Source organism: Periplaneta americana, chromosome 11 (genome assembly GCF_040183065.1).
Source record: "Periplaneta americana isolate PAMFEO1 chromosome 11, P.americana_PAMFEO1_priV1, whole genome shotgun sequence".
Lineage (NCBI taxonomy): Eukaryota > Metazoa > Arthropoda > Insecta > Blattodea > Blattidae > Periplaneta > Periplaneta americana.
Genome location: NC_091127.1, coordinates 52,360,975 through 52,386,794, shown reverse-complemented (window position 1 = coordinate 52,386,794; position 25,820 = coordinate 52,360,975). Strand labels below are relative to the sequence as shown.

Here is a 25,820-nt window from a genome sequence, read left to right as displayed (position 1 = left end):
AAATTTTCATACCTTTAATATTGTTCCTAATCATCATAAAAACTTTAAAAGATTTTAGATATAGGCCCTACTGTATCAGAAAGAAAACAAAGGCTTTTGGACCTTAAAATTCGGGTCCTACTTGTTACAGAAACAGTGTGACATGTTTTTCTGAAGGTTTAGTATTTATTATATCAACATCAAGTTCATAGTAACAATAGTTTTGTTATTTCTGCAATGTCAATGGGGCTGTTGTTTAAAAATAAATGCATGTCAAATTCCTAATTATGTTTTGGACATAAGTATAATCATATTCACACAGAGGACAACGTAACATAAAAAAAATTAGTTGAAGAAATATACAAATAGTACTTTTACACTGCTCTCCTGTGGAATTATCAGACTCGAAATTGTCACATAAAACATTGACTGTAATGAGTGTACAGATACGAAATTAAAATTTGGAGCGAGTCTTAATGGGAGTCCACCAGTATGTAGGCAACAATTTTGCATGACTGTCCATAAGTAGCAATTTACAGGGGATATTATTTACTGCACATGCGAGGTATGTTATAAGCTCCAATACACAATAAGGGAGCTCCAAATTTTATTTCCTTATCTGTACATTACAGACGTTAAGTAATTCTGTATGTTGTAGACACACACAAATGCTACCACGAAACGAAATACCTTAATTATTAACTTAATTGCTCTCTGGCATCAAGAATCTGACATAAAGAAACTTTTGAGCAATTTTAAGGGCTATTTGAATCCCTTAAAATGAAATTAGTTTGCATTGTTACTAAAGAATTATATTACTGCAGATTTACGAAATAAAATAGATCTTTGCCTCAATATGATTTTCGAGAAAGCTAATTGAGACTTGAATATGTTTCATGAAATAATTTTACATCTTAAGTTTATTATCTTTACAGGTGGATATCTATAGATTTTCTTTCTCCTGGTCTAGAATACTTCCAAATGGACATATAAATGAAATAAATCAGCCCGGGATCGACTATTATAATAATCTCATAAACGAGCTTATAGCAAATGGGATACAACCTTTGGTAAGCAAATAATACTTCAATTAAACAATTATTAATGAAAATCTCAACGCCTTGCACTTTAAACCACTTATCATTCTATGGATTACAAGAAGACTGAGAAACGTTTTAGAAACGCTGAAACGTAGCTCAAAATATTAAGGTCTACATTAGAAATAAAAGAATATGTATTTCGCAAAAGAAATGTGTTCGATTATGTAAAAATATATTAATAAATGATTAAAATATTATCTCAATTTTTATTAGTATTATTGTTGTTAACTTTATTATTATCATCTTAATGTACTTCTTAAAAATCTTATGCTTGTGTTTAAATATTAGTATACAGACTATGTACTTATATTTGTCATTTATTTAATTGGTGAATTCATATGTACTTCGGATAAATAAATAAATAAAATAAATGAATAAATAAATAAATAAATAAATAAATAAATAAATAAATAAATAAATAAATAAATAAATAAATAAATAAATAAATAAATAAATAAATAAATAAATAAATAAATAAATAAATAAATAAATAAATAACACCCCTCTTCCAGGCATTCAGACTTGCCAAGCCATTTATAGCTACTATGTATCTTCTCAGGTCGCTGGAAAATAAAATTCTGTGATAATGAGAAAGGCAGGCTTCGGCACGAATTGGAGTCACGTGATTATCATGGTCCAGTCATGGCCATATTAACAATCGCCTAATATAAATGCATGTTCTAAGTTCTAAAAAACAAAGGAATTGCTGTATTAAACTCCTGTTAAACGTGAATTTATATATAAACTTGTTCAATGTTGGCCATAATAGGACTAAGAATGTGACGTTGCGTCGTAGCCTGTCTTTCTCGTTAGCCACGTAAAATTCTCTATTGTATTAATAATGATACCAGTTACACTCCGTATACTTCTACAAAAAATCTCTACGAATAAATTTGTATTAGTTGCGAAGGAATATCTTGAATAAATATCATTTCTATATACATAAGGAAATTATTGCTGAAAATGCAACGAAAGTGAAATAAATGAAAAAATATTGTAGGCATTGTTGAAGTCCACTTTTAGAATGATATGGTGCTTCTACTGTATATCTTAAATTTCTTTACATAAACTTTATTTAAACTAAATTTCAGGGAGTTAAAATTTGCTCTGCCTTCAGCTATCACTACAAAAAATTTAATATTATTAATATAAAAAATAAATATTATTTCTTAAATTGTTTGCCAGAGTGTAAAAGTTTCTTGTCAGTTTATGTAGGATTGTTAATATTGAAAATTTAGTTAAAGTGTCTGTTAGTTTTATTTATAGTAAGCTATGAAAAATTTTATAAGTGATGGCACAAATTAATTGCGTATGTAAAGAATATAATATTAGACTAAATGTTACGAACTTAAGCATTTTGTGTTGAGCAATGCTAGGTCCGGTCGAAATACCGCATCCTCGGTAGCAGGCCTATGTGAAAATTTGAATAGAAAAACAAATTATTGGCCATCGCGGTTCTATTCCATGATCGGTAAGTTCGCACGATTTACATCCGATGAATTTCTTCCTTTGGGATCAATTAAAGATTTATTATGAGACTTAAAAATCACAATGAGACTAACAATAACCAGAATATAGCGCACAAGATGAAAAAGCACAATGCAAACTGTTATGGCTGCTTCAGCGTCAGCAATCGAGCAAATTTCTTATGTAACGAGGATATGTAACAGTTTATTCTCAGGAGAGCTCTAACCTGGGAAGCCTTTGTACTTGATGTTTGCTAGTTACTTTCGTCGAGACATCCTCCGCTTGTTTCTTCGACATCTACACGCTTTCAAGCTTGACAGAAGTTTGATAGGTCAAATACAGCTTAGTGAGATATACATCTGTGTTAGACTAGTAATATACATTCAACTTATTTTTTTAACAGGTGGTACATTACGTTTTGTATAGTCTTGTATAATAATATATTTAATTTTGATATAGGCTAGCATTTTTCACTGGGACCTGCCCCAACCTCTTCAAGATTTAGGCGGATGGCCTAATCCTGTCATTGCAGATTACTACGAAGACTATGCCCGTGTTTTGTTTACGAATTTCGGAGACAGGGTAAGTTTGGGATAATATGCACGAATTTATCTTAAAATATAGAAAAATATTATAATAAATATAATACATGTAGTGTGATTTATCATCCTCTTCTTCCTTAAGAGTGGGTTCTCTTGTTCTGTTTCGTTCTCACCATTGCGAAACTTTTATGCCAAGACTATTCTACAATATATCTAGGAGATATATTATGTGATCGCGTTGTACTTCCCAACATCATGCCCTCAGGTTCGATCCGATCATATTTTATTAGAGTCATCTCCAGGGTTGCCAGATTCTCTCGTCAGGAATTCAGGGCAGGTGATGATAAATCAGAGAAAATTCCACCAACTTGGAATTTTTTATTAATTGCTTTCAGAATTTTGTCAGTTGAACTAAATATTGCATTTTCCTTGGATTTATTTTTCTTAAATCCAAACTGTTCTGGAACTAAAATGCTGGTGTACCTTCCAAGATGATGATTATAATATTTTGTACATTACGTTTTCAAAGACTTTGGAGAAAACTGGTAAAAGTGATATGGGTCTGTAATTTTCTGGAGACGTTGTTTCTCATTTTTTGGAGATAGCAGTAACCATTGAATATTTTAATCTCCCTGGGAATATACCATTGAACAGTGAATAGTTACATAAATAACTTAGTGGCTTAGCTATATTATGTGAAGTCGCTTTTAATATTTTGCTTGTTATTTCATCATACTCTGACGAGTTTTTGACTTTAGATTTTTAATAATTGCAATTATTCCTTGTTTGTCTGTTGCAAAAATTTGAATATTTGTCAATTTTGTTGGAAAATATTGTGTTAAAGAGTATAAACTGTTAGTAACATCTTGGGGAATGTTGAGGTTATCAGTTAATGGAAGACCCGTCGGGAAGGCCTATTTGTCATGATCCGTTGTATCTAGATATATATTAATGGGAAGTAATTAAATCTGCTGTACAATAGAGATCTGCCTATGTTATCACTATGGTATTTCAGGATTACAAATTCTTTTGTTCCTTATCATATATCTTGTCTCTTCTTATAATGGGAATTGTGTGCACAGTGTTATTTAAATAAATTATACGATCCATTTTTCCTCAAAATTAGTAGGAAGTTGAATTTTTTTATATTGCTGTTTAACGCCGTAGCTTGATATTCGCATGGTTTACATGATTGTGAAGACCAAATAAGAAATATGTCACCTTATTATGTAACACAAGCTCCATATTCCAAATCTTCCTTGATTTTCTGAACTTCATTTACAGTAGCACTAAAGTATGTTTCGCGTTTTGCTGTACTAGAATCGTTTGTCTGTGTGATAGTGAAGGACTCAGCATATTTAGGGTTATAAAACTTTTCACAGTGTTTGAAAATTTTCAACTTTATTCATATTAGCGCTGAATATGATCACTTCATTCCGCAGAGACATAAAAAATTGTTTCGAGGATTACATTTCAAAATAAAAAAGAAAGAAAAGAAAGAAGAAACGAACGATCTAAATAATAACACCTTGAATAATATAATTTTGACTTGTTACATTTTACTGCTAAAACAATGGAAATGAAACAACTGAAACTAAGTATCACGAACATTAAATCTAATATTTTCAAGGAAATTATGTTTTAATTCTACCTACAACTTTTTTTAACAGCTACAGCGATTTTGAAACTGTCTTTTAAAATAGTTCTGTACAACAATATATCAATAAACTGATTAATCGCAGTGTAGGAAGACTTCGCTCCACCCATTTGGTGAATGAAAGAGTGCATATTAAAAACAATATAGAGAAAATTCTAAAATAAATCAAATAATATTTTTGAGATAAGAATACATAATTACTCCTTAATATGCTGCAATTTAGACAAAAACTTCCGTGTGCATTTTGATGACACCTCTCTCTGTATTTTGTTGAAACCTCGGTTTCTTTTGATTGAAATCTTGGTCTGTATTTTGTTGAAATTCACTCTGCATGTTGTTGACATTTAGATTTGTTTTTGTTGACACCTTTGTCTGTATTTTGTTGACACTTAGGTTTGTTTTTGTTGACACCTTGGTCTGTATTCTGTTGATACCTTGGTCTGTATTTTGTTCATACCTCAGTTTTTATTTTGTTGAAATCTCCTCGGACTGTATTTTCTTGAAATCTCGGTCAATATTTTGTTGAAACTCAGTCTGTATTTTGTTGACACTTAGGTTTGTTTTTGTTGACACCTTGGTCTGTGTTTTGTTTATACCTCAGTCTGTATTTTGTTGATACCTCCATCTGCATTTTGTTGAAGTCTCGGTCTGTATTTCGTTGAAACCCAGTCTGTATTTTGTTCACACTTAGGTTTGTTTTTGTTGACACCTTGGTTTGTATTTTGTTTATACTCAGTCTGTATTTTTTGACACTTCGATCTCTATTTTGTTGACACCTCGGTCTGTATTTTCTTGAAGACATTTCATAGCTTAACATCTGTGGACAACTTGAAATTATACATTACTAGTGACATACTAAAATTGTTACTAATATATTCCGAATACAGATAAAATACTGGCTCACATTCAATGAACCTGCAACTTTTACAAGTGGATACGAGGACGCTGAAGGTCATGCACCCAGTATAGGAGCAAATGGATTTGGAAGATATCTCGCTTCTCACACTGTAATCAAAGCCCACGCAAGGGCTTATCATCTCTACGACGACGAATTCAGAGCGACACAGCAAGGTATCATATTGTAATACAGTTGTTTACCATTAAGTGATTCTTTTGTCTGCGAGTTACATTATAATATTATAATACATTTAATATTACTTCAGTATAAAAAAAAGATATTTTATAGTACTGTAAAACTACGCAACTATGGTCCATATTTATGACATTTTAACTTACAGCTTATCTAATTGAAGTAGGATATTTTTCAACAGCCTTTTGTTTGTGTGTCTAGGTAGTGCAGGTTGTTTTTTTAAAGCCTATTAATCATGAAAAGTGTAAGGTAAGTATCTGTTAATATATTCTTTATTAAACATGGGACCATTGTTGTATATGATGTTAACAACTTTGGTCCATGTAAAAAATTCCATACTAAATCAATACTGGACTACAGTTGAGAGACTCTATTGGAAGTACATGACATCCTCATATGTCTTAGTAAAAAAATCACAATTTAATGCAAACAAATTGTAAATTTTCTTAAAAAATAATGCAATTTAGAAACTTATCAAACACAGTTGAACATTAAAAGAAAATACATTGATAAAGATTAAAAAAACCATAGATAATAAATCATAAATATTGTGAAACAATTAAATAAAAGTTTGTACTGACATTTTTACTTCAATGGTTTTCCCCATCTATCTTCTAGTTGTGGCACACGATATAAAGCCCTCTTTGTACTCATTTTTGATGGAGGACTTATTGGGAATTTAATGTCCTTGTTTGGGTAGAAGATACAGTCTTCTTTCTCTGGCCACTTACAAGACAGTCTACAGCGTGCCATACAATTGACATATGCTCCATCGTTCTTGGTGGACTTGACTCTTCCCGGCCAAGATTCGCCTTCATATTCAACTGGTACGAAGTCACCTGGCTTTGGGATGTAGTCATGGCCATTCAATGGAACGTCTTCCATTGGAACATCTTCAATTAGGTTCTCAGAAAGATTCAGAGAGGACTCAGAGACATAAGAAATTTCAGACTCACCAGCTTCACTTTCACTGTCAGATTCCAGCTTCTTTTTTTCTTGGTTTGTTCTTTCTGCCCTTTGAAGTTGAAGGAACATGTTTATCCTTTGAAGTGGAAAGTGAAGACATTTGCTGTAATTCCTCTGCAGAAATGCTCTTTCCTGCCACAATGTGGAGCCTCTTCATTCTCCTTTGCTCTTATTCTGATCAAAAACTTCCTTCCGTTTTTCTTCCAGGTATTGCACAAATGATTGTGCAAGAAGGTCTGGATTTTCTGAGCTCTTGATAGAAGGCAATCGTTGCATAACTGGAGTAGGATTAGTGGGAAAATGCCTGTTTTCTTAAAACCAGCTTTCAGGTTTGCTGCAGAGTTTATCCGAATTGTTTCCCACAATTTGTTTGGTAAAGAAAGGAACACATTTTTAGGGATAGTGGGTAATCTCTGCCCTTCAGGAGATGTTTTCCATTAATCTAGAATTTGACGCCATTGAAATTTTAGTGGCCTAAATTATGTGTCAGCTCAAATTGTCCCTTCTTCTCTGCGTAGAACTGGTAAAACGCAATTAAAAAACCAGTCTTCAAAGCTGTTTGTGTCGAACCAACCTGAGTGTGATCTATTGTAGCGAGTGTGCGCTGGCCCACCTTCGGTCCATGTTGTCCACAAATGTTCGGACTTGTAGTTGACATATGGAGGCAAAACATCTCCAGCAGCATTTCCACATATCATTATACTAACAGCTGCCTTTGATGAATTCTTAATCGCTTCTGGGTACTTACAACCACGTTTCATTAAGACTTTCTTTTTGCCTGGGTCATCCACCAGGTTTGTTTCATCGTATTTGTAGGTCAGATGAGCTGGAACACCCTCTATTCCTTTTTTAAAGTGAGTGAAAAATGACTGGATCGTTTCTTCATCTACAGCAGCCCTTACACGCGTGATGTTGCTGCAGAATCTCTGAGAAAGTTCTTGTTTGTGGCGTTTCAGAAACATGTCTGCCCATGTTTTTCCAGGGATATTATTCTGAAATTGATTCACAATCACACCTTTTTTTGTCTAAATACATTTTCACGATGCACCTTAAATCAAAAATTGTTATTGGAAATCCGAAGTTGCACATTTCTTCAGCATGGCGGATAAATCTGTTTCGGAAAAAATACAATGACGACCAGGTGATCTAACGTTGTCAGATCGCCTGCAATCTCAAAATAATTGAACTTCGTGGTATTTTATACTTTTTAGAAGCTTCATGCTGTGTAATCACATTTTTTATATCAGCTAGAAATAGCTCTATTTGATGATCACTATACATATTGTAAGCACGCCCACCCACCTTCCTTCTAGACACTTTATCACGCGACATGATAAATTGCTGGAACAAAATAACACGGTTTTCAAGAATGGTCCAAGAAATTGTTTGGACTATAGTTGAAATCAAAGTACGAAATTTTAAAATTTTTGCCATTAATCTCAAAATTTACATAAATGAAACTTAACTATATCTAAAACATGTAAAAGTAACATTACGTTTTGAAATATGACTGCATCTAAACTAAAGCTTACCTTGAAGTAATATATCTGAATAAAAGTTATCAGACGATGCAACAGATACAATATTGTTAGTGTGAAATCAGCAGATACACAGCCGCAACAAGGGTAGCAATCTTTTGGCAAACTATTAGAACAAACAGCATCGTATAATAACTGATTAAAATGCAAGTGACAACCACTAGATATCATCAGCGGCTGCGTTAGATGTATTTTGGTTTGAAGGTGCATTTGGACCATAGTTGCGCTCTAGGACCATAGTAGCGTAGTTTTACGGTAGAAAATTACTAGGCCCTATGTCCTTAATATATTAAGCATTTACCATAATAGATCTATCATATTCATCTGAAAAGGAAACCTTACAGAATCATTTGTCCAGTCCCTCCACTCCCAATGGAAAAGACGTACACGATTAAGTACACTGTGAAAATCATAAAAGTACTTCCTTCATGTTGATTAGTTTCCAATGAAGGTTAGACCTCATTTTGTCCTTGCTTTGTAAGCACAGTAGATGTAAAATGTAAATGTTAGGTATGAAATGTGAACGACGTCAATATCAATTTCAAGGCCTGTACCTACTGACCCTTATCGTTCCTCGTTGGAATGTAAACGTTAGGTGCAAAATGTAAAGAAGAAAAGAAACAATAAATGCCTTAGAAATTTTGTATCATCAAGTTTCCAGTACGTTTTCCATATGACCATTTTATTTTCGATATAAATTAGTCATATTTTAAACGTTAATCATGATCCATTCTCGGTTTTTTAATTTGAGAAATACAGTTTACTTGGAGCATGTTCGGGTTACACAAAGAATTTTACTGGGTAAAGTTAATGGTGAATTTAGTTGCTATTTTTGGATGACTATTCCGTTTATATGACGTCATTCCATTTTCGACCAATGAAGTGTAATGAAATTTTGAATTCCAACCAATCACAGTCATACATCGCGATATTTTTTGCAACACGATTTATCACAATCAGTTATATCGCATAGTCATTCTTTTGTTTAGTCAGTGTCGCCAACTGTTTCTCCGTAAATCGATGAGCATGAATTCATTTATCCATTAATGTAACGATGAAGTACATAATAAAATGCGAAATTATACTTTCACATCTATATCTTCATCTTATAATTCCATGTCCATTGTATCTAAGGAAAATGACACTCCTTCATTCAGATTTGGTAACTGCGTTTCCAATAGTTGTTCATTTATTTGATGTATTAATCAGGTTATTTGTAATTATATTATAAAATTTTTAAATTAAATTATGATTTCAACAGATAATGAAAATGCATTTCTGTTTTAATAACAAAAGAAAAGCGCAATAGCCGACATATTATAATAACATTGTTAAACTTGTATTTCGCTTTTCTCAATTGGTGATACTGAATAACATCCAATTTCGTTATTGCAGTAATCGATATTCATCTATTTCAATTTCACAATGTCTGAATAGATTAAGTATTAATAAATATACAATTATTAACATTTTGTGAGCGAAATTTAGAGCTATATTATTTTCATTTTTTTTTATTCACGAAATAGTCCTGATAAAATCTCGAAGTCTGAGATTTAGATAAATGTCATACCTCTTGTGACATATAGATAAAATCACAAAGTGTTTTTTTTTTTCAGATAGGAAATAAACGAGAAATATCGCACTATAAATTTTGTCCTTAGTACAGACTAAAGAAAAAGACATACTTTCCTTATGCAAAATTAACTTTTTAGATAGGCATCGACTTAGTAGCATAAGTAGAGCGGATTTGTCTTAAAATACAAGTAGTTTGTTCATGAAATAACTAATATGTATAGTGGCTGTCAATACGAAGGAGGTCCCACATAATGACGTAATCAGCTTTAGTCAGATGCTAGATATTAAATAATTATGTCGGTTGAAATCTATCTCTTAAATAGGTTTCATTGTTACAGTTCGTCTGTGAATAATGTCGCACTTATTATGCTGGCTTTGTATAAAATAATTTATTTCTTTACACAAACCAAAATTTACTACAAGAGAAAGTTATCTGGATATTTCACCGTCAAATAATTGAATAAATTTCATTGGTTCATCAAACCTCATGACTATACATGTGCAGAAATGCTATAAACTGGACTGCCTACATATACGACATTTATCGTAACATACTGTTGATGTTAACAGGCAAGGTTAGCATCACGCTGGATGTCGGATGGTGTGAACCGCTGGAGAATAGCACGGAATACGTGGAGGCCTGTGAACGGCAACAAGAATTCGAAGTATGTATTGGCTGCGTGTGGTATGTTTGTTTAGCTACTTCTTACACTCTGTAATTAATTAATTAATTAATTAATTAATTATTAGCATACATGTTTATCAGTCTATCAAACTTATCGAATTTGAAAGGTATTTCTAGGCAGCGGATGTGATCCTTTCCAAAGTTCTGCTAGGCATTTGCATATTTTTTTTATTTCAATTTATTTATACTGGCAGAGTTAAGGCCATAGGGTCTTCTCCTACACTCTGTAAGCTCACAAAGTATACAAGCAGTGAGATTTAACGAAAAGTTAAAGAACAGAATACTAACATATTACAAAAAATAATGGCATATCAAAATCGACACTAAACAATATGAAAATAATACCATAATAGAAAAAAGAAAAGTAAAATACAGATCTAAAGATTAGAATATAATAAAAGCAACTCAGTCAGTATAAATAGTTAATAGGGAATACGTAAGGAAGAATACAACAAATGGAATGTAATAAAACAAAATAAAAAGAAAAATACGAATTTATTCATTTATCTAAACGATAACAGCTCCCTGTATTAACAGGCTGCCACAAAGACAGAGCATATTGTGCAATAGGCAGTTGGAAGTATAAATAATATACATATGTTTAAGTTGAAGAGAGTCTTACAACAACGACAAGAAATGACTGAATAAATAAGTAGGTACTAATTAATTAGTTAAAGATCATTGTTGACCGTAGAGATGGTTGCGGAGTATAAATATTGATCCTCTCAGTAAAAATAAAATGACGATCAACAGGAAATAATGCGAAGCCACTACTACGTTATCTACGGCATTTATTATAAAATTATATTTGAACAAGTCATAGTGGACATAAAATATGCTTGAATTCGATTAAATTATTAAGCAGTTTTCATTGCTTCTGAACATATAATATTACATACATTTGTGAACTCACTTAAAAATTATGGCTGCGAATATTTCAGAATTAATATTATCTTTTTTGTAACATTTCTGACCAGTTTCCGCTATAAATACATCTATATTTGATAAGAGTTTGGAGAAAATGCGAACTCAGAGATATCTCTGGTACGTGATGGCATTTATACAAAGTATACTTAAAAAAAAAAAAGATTATTTAAAACCTATGTTTTCAGAAAACCGAAGCAATAATAGGACATAAATGTATAATCAAGCATTTAGTCTATAAAAATATAGTCTTATGGGAACAATAAGTTACTTTGCAGGAATGAACAATTTAGTTTTCAGTAATTTTAATATCTTAGAGCGATTTTAATAGGAAGTTACATTTTTGCTTGTAATTAGAACCTGTAAAGACAGCGAAGGGAATGTATTCTTAAACCATAAAACTAGTTTTGTTGTAAACCTCTGTTACTACACTGTCTTCTTCATTTACCAAATTATTTGCAAGGAATAATATTTAAACGGACATATCCATGTGTATATTTCAGTTGGGCTTGTATGCAAACCCCATTTACTCAGCCGAAGGTGACTACCCGGCAGTAGTAAAGGAAAGAGTTGCTGCGATCAGCAAAGCCCAGGGCTTCACAACTTCAAGACTACCAACATTCACTCAAGAGGAAATCGAGTACATCAGAGGTAACAAGTCAGTTTAGAGTGAGAAGTTCCTTGTAATTTTGAATGACTGAATACCTAAAATTAACACCTCTCGTCCTTAAAATAAATTTTTATTTTCATGTTTTCGTAGTACGTATATGAATGAAAACGAATCTAGGCCAAAAGGACGAGACATTATAAACATATATTGACTAGCTATTGTATATGTATTCATGTAAGCCACCTATAATTGGAAGCTTGCTTCTGTTGGTGGTGGATTTAAAATAAAATAAATGAATAAAAATAATGCAACTTGCATTATTAGAAACATAAAATCAATTTTTAAACTTTGTCTATTTTAATTTGGTGTGTGCGTCACGAAATGTCAAAACGATAGTCCATGAGGTTTGTTGCCACACACAATTCATCAACTGCTGATCAGTAAATCAAGAACTTTCCCGATAAGTATGCGTAAGTTAATACAAAATAAATATATCTCTCAACACTAATAAAGAATGCATACTCTATATGCATAATAATTGTTCAGTTGTCGGATCAAAAATTAGTGTTATCACAGAGACACCGAAATGTATGGCAGTTTATTCATTCTTGAGAGGAAATAACAGTTTCTGTTAAGAGAGAGATACAGGACAGAACAGCGATGGAGAACTGCCTCTCTCAGAGAGCTGACAAGCAAACATTCCGATTAGGGCAGATAAAAAAAAGTTAAATTTTTTTCTTCCACCATGTTAATAATGCCAAAAAGAAGTGCTTATACAAATTTTGGTTACTCGACCGTAATTACGAGGGCCGTAAAAAATAAGTTCTCCAGGAGCCCTTAACAGAAAGAAAACACAATTTCATTGGAAAACTTTATTGGAACATACACATCAATTGTTTAGCTATTTTTTAACATATTCCCACAGGAACTGAGATATTTGTCATATCATGGGATCGACAGAGAGGTGCAGACGGCTGTCAAACGCTGGTTTCGATCCCAGGCATGACACAAGGAAACAAAAATTGATCCCATGGTATGACAAATGTCTCAATTCTAGTGGGGCATATGTTGAAAAATAGCGCATCAATTACTGTGCCTGTTTCAATAAATCTTTCCATGCAATTGTGCTTTATTTCTGTAAAGGGTCCCAGGGAAAATCACTTTCTGGCCGGGATCGTAATTGCGGTCGAGTGGCCAAAATTTGTATAAGCACTTCTTTTGAGATTATTAACATGGTGGAAGAAAAAAAATTAACTTTTTTATCTGCCCCCATCAGAATGTTTGCTTGTTAGCTTCTCCCCCCATCCTAGTGGATGAGGTAGGGTGAGATGTATGCCCTCGCCACATGTAGAAGCACTAGGCATATATAGCCTACTCGATTCATTCAGTGATGGCTAATATTCCAGAATAAGTATTCGTCCTTTCTCTTTCCAAGAATCACATTCCAATTATTACGATTAATTATTATTGGAATTAATTGACGTCCAGAATAACATTCCTCTGCAGACTTCAGGAAACGTGGAATTGGAGTTGTAGGTCTATAGGGAACTAGCAGAAATAAAATTTCCGAATCTCCGAATGTTCATTGCCCGTTTTGTTTAAATATTTGGCACTACTTATGCGAACAAGTTCGTTGGTCGTAGTAATATACTAGCGATAGTCTAGTTGAGTGCTCTTTTACGCTTGTATACTTCAGAATTTGAACCTGATATTCATGTACGTTGCAAGTAAGCGGTATCAAATTTCGTGTGAAAGTGCAGAGAAATTCTGGGGTAAATATCATGGAGCAATAGGTTTAAAAGAAAAAGTAAATATATTTCTTGGACAGTATGTTAAACTGTACGTCAATGAAATTAATTTTGGTTTTGTAATTGAATTAGGCCTATTTCTCCAAGTTGTGCTTTACGACTTTGTGTTAATATAATCTGATTAAGGAATTATATTACATTTAGTATGATACGTACAAGAGGTTTTTTTCTGCTTTAATTTACCTTTATTAATATGAATTAAGTTATTCTGTCAAATATTTTTAACATACAACAAAAGCATGACTTCTTTTCCATTTAAGGTAATTAATTGTGTCAATTCTCTTTTCATATCTATAACGAAATAATAATTGGTACCGGTATCGTAAGCCTTATGGATTGCATGTGAAGTAAAATTACCAGCACTGCGAAGTTGATTCTTTTCAATTCAAGTTTGATATCCTAAGGATATTCTGAATATATTACAGCTTTACGTATAAGTACATTCAATTCACTTTCATTTGATACTGCGCCTTACATCTACATACATGCTGTCGCAGGCCCATGAACACATGTCGCAGTGTTGCTGATGTATATAGGCAATCATTCTGTCTGCTCTGTTTACAATTCGAGTCTTCATAGTGTGATAGAGTTATATTTGAGGCATTGACATGGGAAAGGTCGTAACTGCCAAAAATTCGAATTTTTAGGTTTTTCATTGAGAAGATAGTAAATGGCCATGCCAATGGCACAGAGTAGGTAGTATGTCCGTATGTAATGAAACGAAGTTGGAAACGTAGTCACTAGATGTTGTAAGTTGTATGTGCACAGCCATTGGCGCGGAGAAGGTAGTAACTCCTTTTACATCAGAGTGTGTCTAGACAAATATGGGCTGATAACTGTGCAGGGCAGAATAAGAATCGGATGATTGTAATGGTCCTGATTTACATTATTGCCAGAAACATTTTGATTCAGTGGCCTTGAAATTCCTGGTTTCAGAACATTCCTACATGCTATGTGATAGGGAATTTGGCATCATAGAGAAAAGAAAAAAAAAAATGCAAGACCATGGTTCCAGAAGAGGTAAGGCTTAATAATGCAATAATGATGAAGGATGAGGATTTCTTCGACTTTTCTGCAGAATGTGACAAGTTTTTGAATACAACTCCTATCAAAATCAGCACCCTGAACTGGATTAGACTTTCAAGAGCTGATTTTCCTCTAATAAAAACAAGACAGTCATTTAATGATCTTGAAATGTGGACAGAGCACAGGATTTTTAAGAAAGGACAGTCATTAACGTCAATCACTAACTTGCAGTGCTTGCAACGCCTTGAAAGAAGACCAGTCGTCCCTGATGTTAGACTTCCTCGATGAAAAGTATCATGTATTTTACCGAAAAATTTGTGCATAATGTATAAATAACGTTAATTCTCAGTTTGGTTAAGGAGTGATTTCAATGTTGTATTTTCGTAAAATAGGATTTCACAGATAAATCTGTGCCAGACTTTTCAAATTTCATATGTAACACAAACATGAGTTTATGCCTTTCATTTAAAGCAGTTTGTGTAATAATGTAATTGAGAAAGTGTTCATAAATTTGTTTTTTGCTTCCCCTGAAAAATTTTGTTTTTGGCAGTTACTACCTTTCCCATGTCAGCGCCTCATTTGTTCTACTGCATTTTATTTCTAAGATACAATTCAGTGTATAATATAACCTCATTCACCGTAGTTCATATTTTTACATTTATAAGATTGGCAACATCAAAAACTTCAAGGAGAAAAGTTTTTTGTACAATTGAATATATGAATATTTTCTTCAGCAGTTTACTTTTCAAACTATTTTGACCCGTTGTGAAGGTCTGATATTTTAGCCTCGCGACGTTAATACATTTCAATTTTCCAGGTAGAACTGAAAATATTTATAGGCAAAAATGAGTATCTTGCTGTCGTTGGGTGGGCTATATTAGTAAATAGTTATATTTATTCGATAAAATGCCAATGTTGACTGATAAAATTACCAACGGAACTAACATAAGTAAACGAAACATCCAATATCATAGTGCATTATAAAATTAGGTATACTAAATTTTATTACACAGTTACTGAAGGAATCTTATTTGAACTGGAAGCCAGATATAAACTTGTCTGAAAGTTGAACTGGAATTGTTACAGGTACGCATGACTTTTTCGGAATGAATCATTATACCACTTCTTTGGGAAGTCCGTCTGATGACAGCGAAAATCCACCATCCTTCTACAAAGACATTGGCGTAATCAAGACACAGGATCCCAGTTGGCCTACTTCGGCATCTTCTTGGCTCTATGTAAGCATACACATAAAATGTTTCTAGAAAATGTAACACAAACTCCTATATCATAAAGATATATCTCTTTCCTGCAAATTGCAATTGTTCTTGCCGCAATATCATTTTATTATCTTCTTTAGGTTAGGTTAGGTTAGGTTAGATAGCAGTGGCTAGGGAGGGGTTAGGGACGACCCTTTGCACGTCGGTCATATTGAGGCCTATTTATGGGATACATGAGGATGAGGTGTACCAGCCCACCGGTCGCATGCGACCCTTCATCCTCTCACCCAATGGAACGAGAACGGAAATAATTTTAAAATAAATGTATTTAAATGTGAGCATTCACAATAGTTAATTGTGAATGTTCACATTTAAATACATTTATTTTAACAATACTTCCGTTCTCGTTGTCGTTTCCGTTTCCATTTCCGGTTTATTGTGGACGGACCAGCCTTTAAGGAATTAATTCTGGTAGAGATATTGCGGAAGGCTAGGAACTCAGGAACGGTTACGGAGGGGATCCCCTCCCCCCCCCCCCGTAAACGGACAAAGACATGCGTCTTGACCTGAATATGTCAATGGAATGAGATGAAGATCAATAATATGGAATCTAAATTCTTTTTCTACATGGGAGGGGAAAGCATAATCAGGTTGTCGCTCCGGGAATCGAACCACGGACCTCCCGAATGCGAGTCCCATGCGGAACGCATGAGCCACCTCGCTCAGTATTATTTTCTTTACTTTTACCAATTCCTCTTACTCAGCTAGAACCTCAAGGTAAAATAGTGATGGACATAAATTGTAATTGGTGTAGTCTCTTCACTAAATATTTAAAATTTCCCTGCTGGAATTTCACAATTTCTTCACTGATAATCATTGTCATTTTGTGCAATTTGAAAGGAAATCTTCCAAAATCATCAGATCTAAACGCCTTGAAATGGAAGGATAAACATTGTAAAAGAAAAATTATATTTACAAAATAGCTGACAACAGTAAAGGTAATGCGTAAAAATACTGATAAGAAAGACTTAAAATATGAATCTGAGTGTGGCATCCTTTTCGTCAAGCACGTGCTTAATATGGCTGTCCATAAACCTTCATTTTTCATCAGCTGGACTTGATCATCAAATATAAACAAATCAATAATTGAGGAAAAATCTCCGAACTTTTTAAAACACACTGTATGTACGTATACAGGCAGTTTAGGTACGGACTTCTTCACATCTGTTCAACAAGAGCAAAACAAGCAGTGCAGTAAACAACAATAAAATAAAATTGTTCTTCTAGTCTAATGAATCTAGTGTAAATCCGAGTCTTATCTAGCGAAAGTTACAGAATATTTAATACAATTTTCAGAAGAATTATTTGTGTTTTTCAGGTTGTAATAACAGTTAAAATTTTATAAAACAATTTTTCTTTCCTGTTTTTACTGATATGTGAACTTACGAGGAGGATTTCAACTTGTTAGACCACGAGTAAAATAATGATGGCTAATCTATAAACAATTGTCGACACATTGTATAAGTTATAAGAGATAAATAAAATTGCAGGTCAGTTGTCCTCTGTTGTGACTCTAGAATCTAGATTTTCCTATTAAAAGTTCATCAGTCACGGGTTCGATTCCAGGTATATACCTAACGCAAGTTCCAGACCACATAAATCAAGAATACTAACGCTTTAAAAATTTGAACACTTTCAACAAGCAACATTTCTTAGTAAGCAAAAGAAAATTTAAGACAAAATTCATCATCCTTGATTATCTAACGGTTACAATGCTTTCCATTGGATTCCAGGTTCGTGGGTTCAAAGCTGACTGAGGACAATGGATTTTAATTTTTTAAAGGCAGAGAAAGTTATTAGTATGGCTTCCTTCAAAAGCAAAGTAAAGAGGGATTCCTCTAGTAAATTAATGAGTTGTAACAAATCTGTATCTCATAAAGAGTTGCATGAAAAATGTTCCAGAAGTTTCTAGCCTACTACCAAATTTGGAGGTAATAATAACTCGTATGAGTGGCCAAAGTGTGAGTGATCTTGTTGCCTATGCCCTCCATCGGTAATCCGTATCAGAATCTAATTTCGAAAGCAATAAATACTTAAGAACTCTTATACTTTACGTTTTACACCTGCAAATCATAATAAATTGTTGACATATAAAGGCCAGGAACTGTATATTTAGGTTGAAATTTCTGTAATAAGAAATGGTGATTTGAAGGTTTTCGAACATGTGTTACGGTTTATATAATTTTAATTTATACATGATTTTTCACTCTTAAGTACTAACGAAATGTTGGTATTTGAAGAAGCAGTATTAAAAATAAAATTGTTAATATCGTTGATATTAGTCATTATTATTATTATTATTATTACTAGTAGTAGTAGTAGTAGTAGTAGTAGTAGTAGTAGTAGTAGTAGTAGTAGTAGTAGTAAGTAGTAGTAACATTAATACAATTATCATGATTACTATTTTTGTCTTTCAGGTTGTACCATGGGGATTCCGGAAACAGCTGGTTGCTATTGCACAAAAATACAATAACCCTCCTCTTATAGTAACTGAAAACGGCTTCTCTGACCATGGGGAACTGAACGACAGTGGTCGTGTTGACTATTATACTGTAAGTATATTAATATTTCATATGAAAATTGGACACGTGAATTACTTCCAGCACGTCTTGCGTAGAACAATTTACTTAATGTAGACTTTTTGTTCAGTAATTTATGCTCTTTAACCAGTATTTCTTTTTTGCAGTTTATATAGTTTACATCTTGTACATACTGTATATATTTCTTGGTTAGTTAACGATACTGGTCGGCCTGGTAGCATAGTCCATATAGTGCTGGCCTTCTTTGCTCGAAGTTGCGGGTTCGATCCCGTTCCAAGTCGATGGCATTTAAGTGTGCTTAAATGCGACAGGCTTATGTCAGTAGATTTGCTGGCAAGTAAGAGAACTCCTGTGGGACAAAATTTTGGCACACAGACGACGCTGATATAACCTCGACAGTTTGAGCGTCGTTAAATAAACCATAATTTAAATTTTAACGACACTGTATTGACTATGAAATTATTTAGCGACAGGGATTGGTGATAGCGAGATGGTATTTGGCGAGATGAGGCCAAGGATTCGCTATAGATTACCTGACATTCACCTTACGGTTAGGGGAAACCTCAGAAAAAACCCAACTAGGTAATCAGCCCAAGCGGGAATCGAACCCGCGTCCAAGCGTAACTCCGGGTCGGCAGGCAAGCGCCTTAGCCGACTGAACTACGTCGGTGACTCTAACCTATATTTATATCTTGATATTTATTTAGTTTAAGAAGTTAGGTAGGTCTTAATAGGTTAAAATAAACGAGATGAAGAAATCTGTCAAATTTCGCTAACAAAATGAACGTAGTTATAATTAATTATTAATATAATTTTTACAATAAAATAAGTAACTTATGAGACGACCATTTACAATATAAAGAAGATACTTAATTATTATGAATGTTGCCTAACATAGGTCTGTGTTTTATGAAAGTAATAAACTTCCATATCCATTCCATGAAATCTAAAGATTTCACTTTTTAGTTTATTAAATTATGTAATCAATTATCATTCTCGTTTACTATTTATTAATATTCTTCAAATTGATCAAACATAACTGTTGCAATAATTATAATTATAATAACTATATTTAACAATCTTATAGTACTAGGAATTTTCTCATAATATTTCGGCGAGTTTATGGGACCGGTACCCACACAGCAACGTGATGATTGTGATAGCTTGTGATATGGCACGAAATTCGACTTCATAAATTAGCTACAATAGCTATAGAAGGATCATCGTGCTGGACACATGTTACCACTTCTGGTTTGATGATCGTTCACCTCTGCTGAGATATCTGGATGTGACGCCAGCAGTCAGCTGTTAGGCCTTGGTCCTTTATGGGCTGTCGCGTCACGTATTATTATTACTATTATTATTAATATTATTATTACAAAATTAGCAAGAGTGATACCTAATAATTGATATTTTGGTCGACGGGAGGAAATTAGAATAATGTCGAGAGAAGTTCGAAAAATAAAAAGAAAAAAGGGGGGGAACGATGGGAGATACCTGAGGTACAGGAGAGTTATCGTTCCCATAATAAAATCTTGCTTTAAACTTTTTGTTAGAATTATATTATTTTCTGTTTTTCCTCAGAGTTACCTGACTGAGATGCTGAAAGCCATAAACGAAGACGGGTGTAACGTGTTTGGCTACACGGCTTGGAGTTTCATGGACAACTTTGAGTGGAACAGAGGCTACACGTAAGTTGTATTTTATCGTATATTTCTCGCTACATGTAAAATCAGATGTATCTTTTGATGAAGAACTGGATCGTCGGTTTTTCAATGTGTCAGACTCGAGTTCAAATTACAGTGGCTACAAACGATATTTGTGGCGGACAAAGGCTGCTTTCCGCAAAGATTACTCCTGCTTCCCCGTTAGAATCTCAACACAACTTTATTAATTTTATTATTACCCACCATTAGATGACCGACAACATTAAGATGTGTGGAGTATATGCTGAGATTAAGAGCAAGGCGGAAAAGAGGGAAAATTGGAGAATGCTGGATTTTCAGTTAAAAACCTGCCCTTGGGCAGAAAACTATGAACGAATGAATAATCATCACAGTTTAACATAGATCCACCTTCCAAAAAGCAACGTCTACAGTGAAAAAGTGATTTACACTTTTGTTTTCTTACTACTAAAGAGGATATTTCAATTAAAATTACCGTATTTAATCGACTATAATGCGCACTTTTTTCAGATGAATTTAGTCTCCAAAATCGGGGTGCTCATTAGAATCCATGGCCTACTAGATTCGTATGCAAACTCAAAAATTCTGCTTATCGTTTTGCTTTGGTTCTGCGTGTGTTTCGGCCCTTTTCGGGTTACCCCGTTGCTCGTCGTTTCTTAAGGGGTTAGGTACAGCTGATAGCAGTAAAATTTTGGAAATATTCAACATTTTTTTCCTCCATTACTGTATATATATATATATATATATATATATATATAATGATTTAATTTAACTCAAAAACTATCCAGCATTCTATGATGAAATTTTTTGTGTGTATTTATGAATGGCATATGTACAATATAGTGCAAGATCACTTCTCTACCTTTGATAGATTGTCTGATAAAAAATAAATTCATTTAAAAATTGTAAAATATCAGAATTTTCTTCTAACATAAAATAGAAAAAATATATTATTTATTAAGTAATGTAGTTGAAAGAGCATAATATTGTAAACATGAGTTTCAGCAATAAAATAAAAGACAGAGAACATGAAAAAGTTAACAAGTTTATGAGTTATGAGGGAAACGCTTCATCATTGCGCAGTAAACTGGCATCATTTTGAATTCTGAAAAAAAATATATATATAAATACTTTTTTTAAATCGTAAATATATTTTTTTTCATATAGCAGAAGGACAGTGTTTTACACATACAAATTTTCATTATTGTACAAGATGTAGTAATGGAGGAAAAAATATTGAATATTACCAAAAATTTTACTGCTATAAGCTGTACCTAATCCCTTAACGTTTCTTACTTGGAGCGTTTCCGTATTTTTATAGCCGTGTTGTTAATGCCGGTAAAAATTTCAAAGTGAGTTATATTTAATCAGAAGATGGAAGCCAAAAAGCGAATGATGCCGTACGAAGCAAACTTCAAACGAAAGATACTTTATGCTGAAAACCATAGAAACAGACAGGCTGCAAGAGAATTCGGTATAGCAGAGTGCAACATTCGCATATGGCGCCAACTCAAAATGCAATATTTGCTTCTAAAGCGACGAGGAAGAAATTCACCGGCCCACGAAAATGAAGGATTCTGAGGTAGAGGTTTTGAAAGTCTTACGGGAAAGGAGGAAAAATGGACTCCTTCTGACTAGTGACACAATTAGAAGTGACTACAATTAGAATGAGGTGACTACAGCCCGTGGTATATCAAGGAAAGTGTAAATAGGTAGATAGGAGAAGTAAAATTAAATTTTGCACCTGGTTTGCAGCTGAGCATTACAATAGCCCAGTGATGTCAAAATACCAATATTACGTGTTCATACTACAAGTAATACAAAGCCAACAAGGTTTACTTTTCAGCAAGAAACAGTACAATCATCGCTCTTAAGGAAATGTTGTGTGGATTCTTGAGAGCACGTAGTTCAGGCGCTTTGACATCTCTGCAATACCCAGTAAACATTTTTTTTTTATTTCAAACTTTCAAAAATTGAAGTGCGCTTTAGATTCGATGGCGCATTACATTCGAGTAAAAACAGTATAAAAGAAAAGCGTCCGTCGTGTATATGTTTTCAGTATTTTAATATTTCACAATGTTAACATCCATTTATATTTATAGTATTTATATAGTCGTTTAACATGTTCATATTATTGATATGTAATTACACATACACACTATTAGGCCTGCTATGTAACAGATGTTGATTCCATAAATCTGATGATGCCAAAAAAAGGCGAAAACATTAATTAATAAACACTTAGGCCTACATCAATAAATACTTTCATTTTATTGATATTGTAACAAATAGATGAGTTTCAGACTGAAAACAAGAATTGTATATGTCTAACAATGTAACTTGTTTCGGAACATTAAACATAAATTGCAAAATCTATTGTGTCTGTTGTGCCAGCTCGGTCCAATAAGGTATAACGAACTGAACAGTATTGGCGACCTTTAAGGCCCTGATTATTATTATCCTGATGATGGAATCAATCGTTCCGAAACGCTGGTGATAGGCCTATTAAGTAAGTTCCAATACACGGTGCAAAATCTAAAACTCTTCTAAATGTTTTTTGCTGTTTCAGAAGTAAAGATTTTTTTAAGAATTATTCTCAAAGAATATACATAGTCTTCTTGATATTAAAAGTCTTGTTTAAATAGCTTCAAAATGTAGCGCGATACCATTAAAATAAATGTAGGCCTACATATTCTACTGAGTTAATTTCAAAATTTCTAATTACTTATGGAGTATAAATTTCATGTACTGTTAGTTTAATATGTATGAGACTGTCGGGCCTTTTTTCGTATCACAGCAGCACTGAAAGGAATTACATATTTTTATTTTATACGTGATAACATACCTAATAATGAAGATACGTGAGTCGTGCTGTTTCCAAATTGAAAATATTCCACATTGTTTATTGTTATTAGGAATACAGTTCTGAAGAAAATGTCCTGTATTAAATAATAGCAAGATTGTGCATAAAACTTAACAAACAAAAATAAAATAATATATTAATATAAATATTTTGAATTATGACGTTTTAATGTTCTTTTCCAGTGAGAGATTCGGAATGTACTACGTTGATTTTGATGATCCAGAGCGACCACGCACGATAAAGGAGTCAGGGAACGTATATACGGAGATTATCAAAACACGACAAATTCCGGAACGGTTTCGGAAATAAACGTCCACAAAAATAGCGAAACTTCAGTAGATATGCAATGGAACTATGTACAAAGATACTCGTATGTGATCCTGTTATCAAGAGAAGAGTGTAAATGTGATATCTTGTATATATTTAATAAATAATAAAACACCGATACTTTACCTATTTGTGTTTTTTATTTTTGCAACCTGTAGGCTACTGAACAAATATGTGTTTTTATTTAGTCGATTTATTTTTACCAAAGTTTCGTCAAAGAAATAGAATTTGTGTAAGACTGTTTAACTCAATTTCTCCTACCTATCTCGAAATTAGTTGTATATTTAACACGGAAAAGGTCTTTCCTCACACATATAGACCTGCATATATAGAAACGAAAGTGTAAGATTTTCATTATTGAGCTGTGTACAGCTATTGGAATCTCGTCGGCATAAGACTGTAGGAAACTGCTTATTCTTATGAATATTAATGAATAACCAATAAAAATGACAAATGTTCTGTATCCATGGCCATAACAAAAAACATGCGTTTGCTAAATATTTTTACGTTTGTAAAAGAGGCTTTCAGCTGCCTCTGGAATATCTTCTGGCAAACTTTCACCACTGGAATCACTCATTTTTCCACGGAACAATTTTTTTATTTATTCAATGCCTTATTCTTCGCTATTCATGGCCTGCTACATCATAACCCACTAGTACGCGTATCGATTCTAAAGTCCATGCCATGACATCAGATTTTATTACTTATTTTGAACGTAATATTTTCTTTTATAAAACATAATTTTTTGTTATGGTCATGGATAAAATTACGTATGGTACTGTACTTGTGAGCGTGATCTTTACTGTGCTCGTGTAATTTAAGCATTCGGCTGACGCCTCGTGTTTTCAAATCTTTCCACTCGCACAATAAAGATACACTTACTTCACAAGTACCATAAATATCTATTTTTATATTTTGGTATGGCAATAGATTCTACCAAATCAAAGCATAAATTACACAAAGGACGTTATCGTCTCCAAAACTGTATGATAAATTTCAATTCAGCGTTTCCTATATTAAATCTGAAATACAAACCACCTAAGATCATAGCAAATTAATGACAAAACAATATAACAAATTTCATCATTTGAGTACTTTCGTTACAATATCGCATACACATGGAAGAGAATTACATAATTCTATAACTCATACGATCAACAAGTTTCAGAAAATGTGTGGAAGAATTAACTTCATCTTAGCCGTCTCACTTTTATCATATAGGTGCGAGAATTGTTCTCTAAACAGAGCTGATAGGCGGCAATGACATACGTTTTGTTATTTTAAAGCTCATATCTCGTTAAATATCAAAATTTTGTATAGGACAAAACTTGTCGGAAACATTTTTTAAAACAACTTTTGGTATGTATCATTCTCATAAAAATATTAATAAGCCAGATATTTCGATTTATTTACTTCAGGCCCCCTTACAAACTTTCTTTCAAAGAAAGTATTTTGAATGCCACATAGACTAAAATCTAAATGGGAACTAACTTATTGTACCGTACATATAAATTTTCGTATAAATCGGTTCAGCTATTATCGAGTGAAAAGGTAACAAACATTCAAATAAACAGACATAGAAACAAACATGTCATAAAGGCGATTTTCGTTCTCAGGATTGTTAATCATACATGTTTACACCAATTATTTTTGTAAAAGCGAAATATTACCAGAAAAAGTTTAGTTACAGTTTTATTACTAGCCTAGATTACTTATTTTGACAGCATTTGGGTACATTTTGGATTTATCATGATTGCTAAAATCTACCATCTCTAGCGATAATGGTGATAAACAAATCTTAATCAAGTCTGGATCGTAAAAGCAGATGATAGTGCTTATCAATTCTGTGGATATAGGTCAGAATTGGTTACAGCTGGCACGCGCGTGGTATCTTCCGATAAGTTATCCACTCAAGAACAATACATTCAAATTGTCTGCTACACGGTGTTTTGTCATCCAGAACACACTGCTGCTTATCAATAGAGAAAATGAAAGGAGTGTGCATAAGTATTGCAGGTAATTTACAAAGAAGAACCAAGAAGATGCAATTGGACTGCTACGAACAATCGGCGAAAGATACCTAGAGAAGAATAAAGAAGTATGTATAGTATTTGTGGACTTAGAAAAGGCGTTTGACGTAAAATAACCAATTAAAGAC

General features: G+C 33.2%; 1 protein-coding gene across 1 annotated transcript in view; it reads left to right on the top strand.

The window, feature by feature from the left end:
- The window catches only part of LOC138708986 (myrosinase 1-like), a 29,154-nt gene extending 5,363 nt beyond the window's left edge, over nucleotides 1-23,791 (top strand). The window contains exons 3-11 of the mRNA XM_069839410.1: nucleotides 915-1,049; nucleotides 3,006-3,128; nucleotides 5,633-5,816; nucleotides 10,485-10,579; nucleotides 12,027-12,174; nucleotides 16,054-16,205; nucleotides 18,665-18,799; nucleotides 20,372-20,478; nucleotides 23,518-23,791. Of these exons, the coding sequence (XP_069695511.1) occupies nucleotides 915-1,049; nucleotides 3,006-3,128; nucleotides 5,633-5,816; nucleotides 10,485-10,579; nucleotides 12,027-12,174; nucleotides 16,054-16,205; nucleotides 18,665-18,799; nucleotides 20,372-20,478; nucleotides 23,518-23,644 (1,206 nt within the window). The 3' untranslated portion in view covers nucleotides 23,645-23,791. The remainder of the gene's footprint in view (nucleotides 1-914; nucleotides 1,050-3,005; nucleotides 3,129-5,632; nucleotides 5,817-10,484; nucleotides 10,580-12,026; nucleotides 12,175-16,053; nucleotides 16,206-18,664; nucleotides 18,800-20,371; nucleotides 20,479-23,517) is intronic.
- The last annotated feature ends 2,029 nt before the right edge of the window (nucleotides 23,792-25,820 follow it).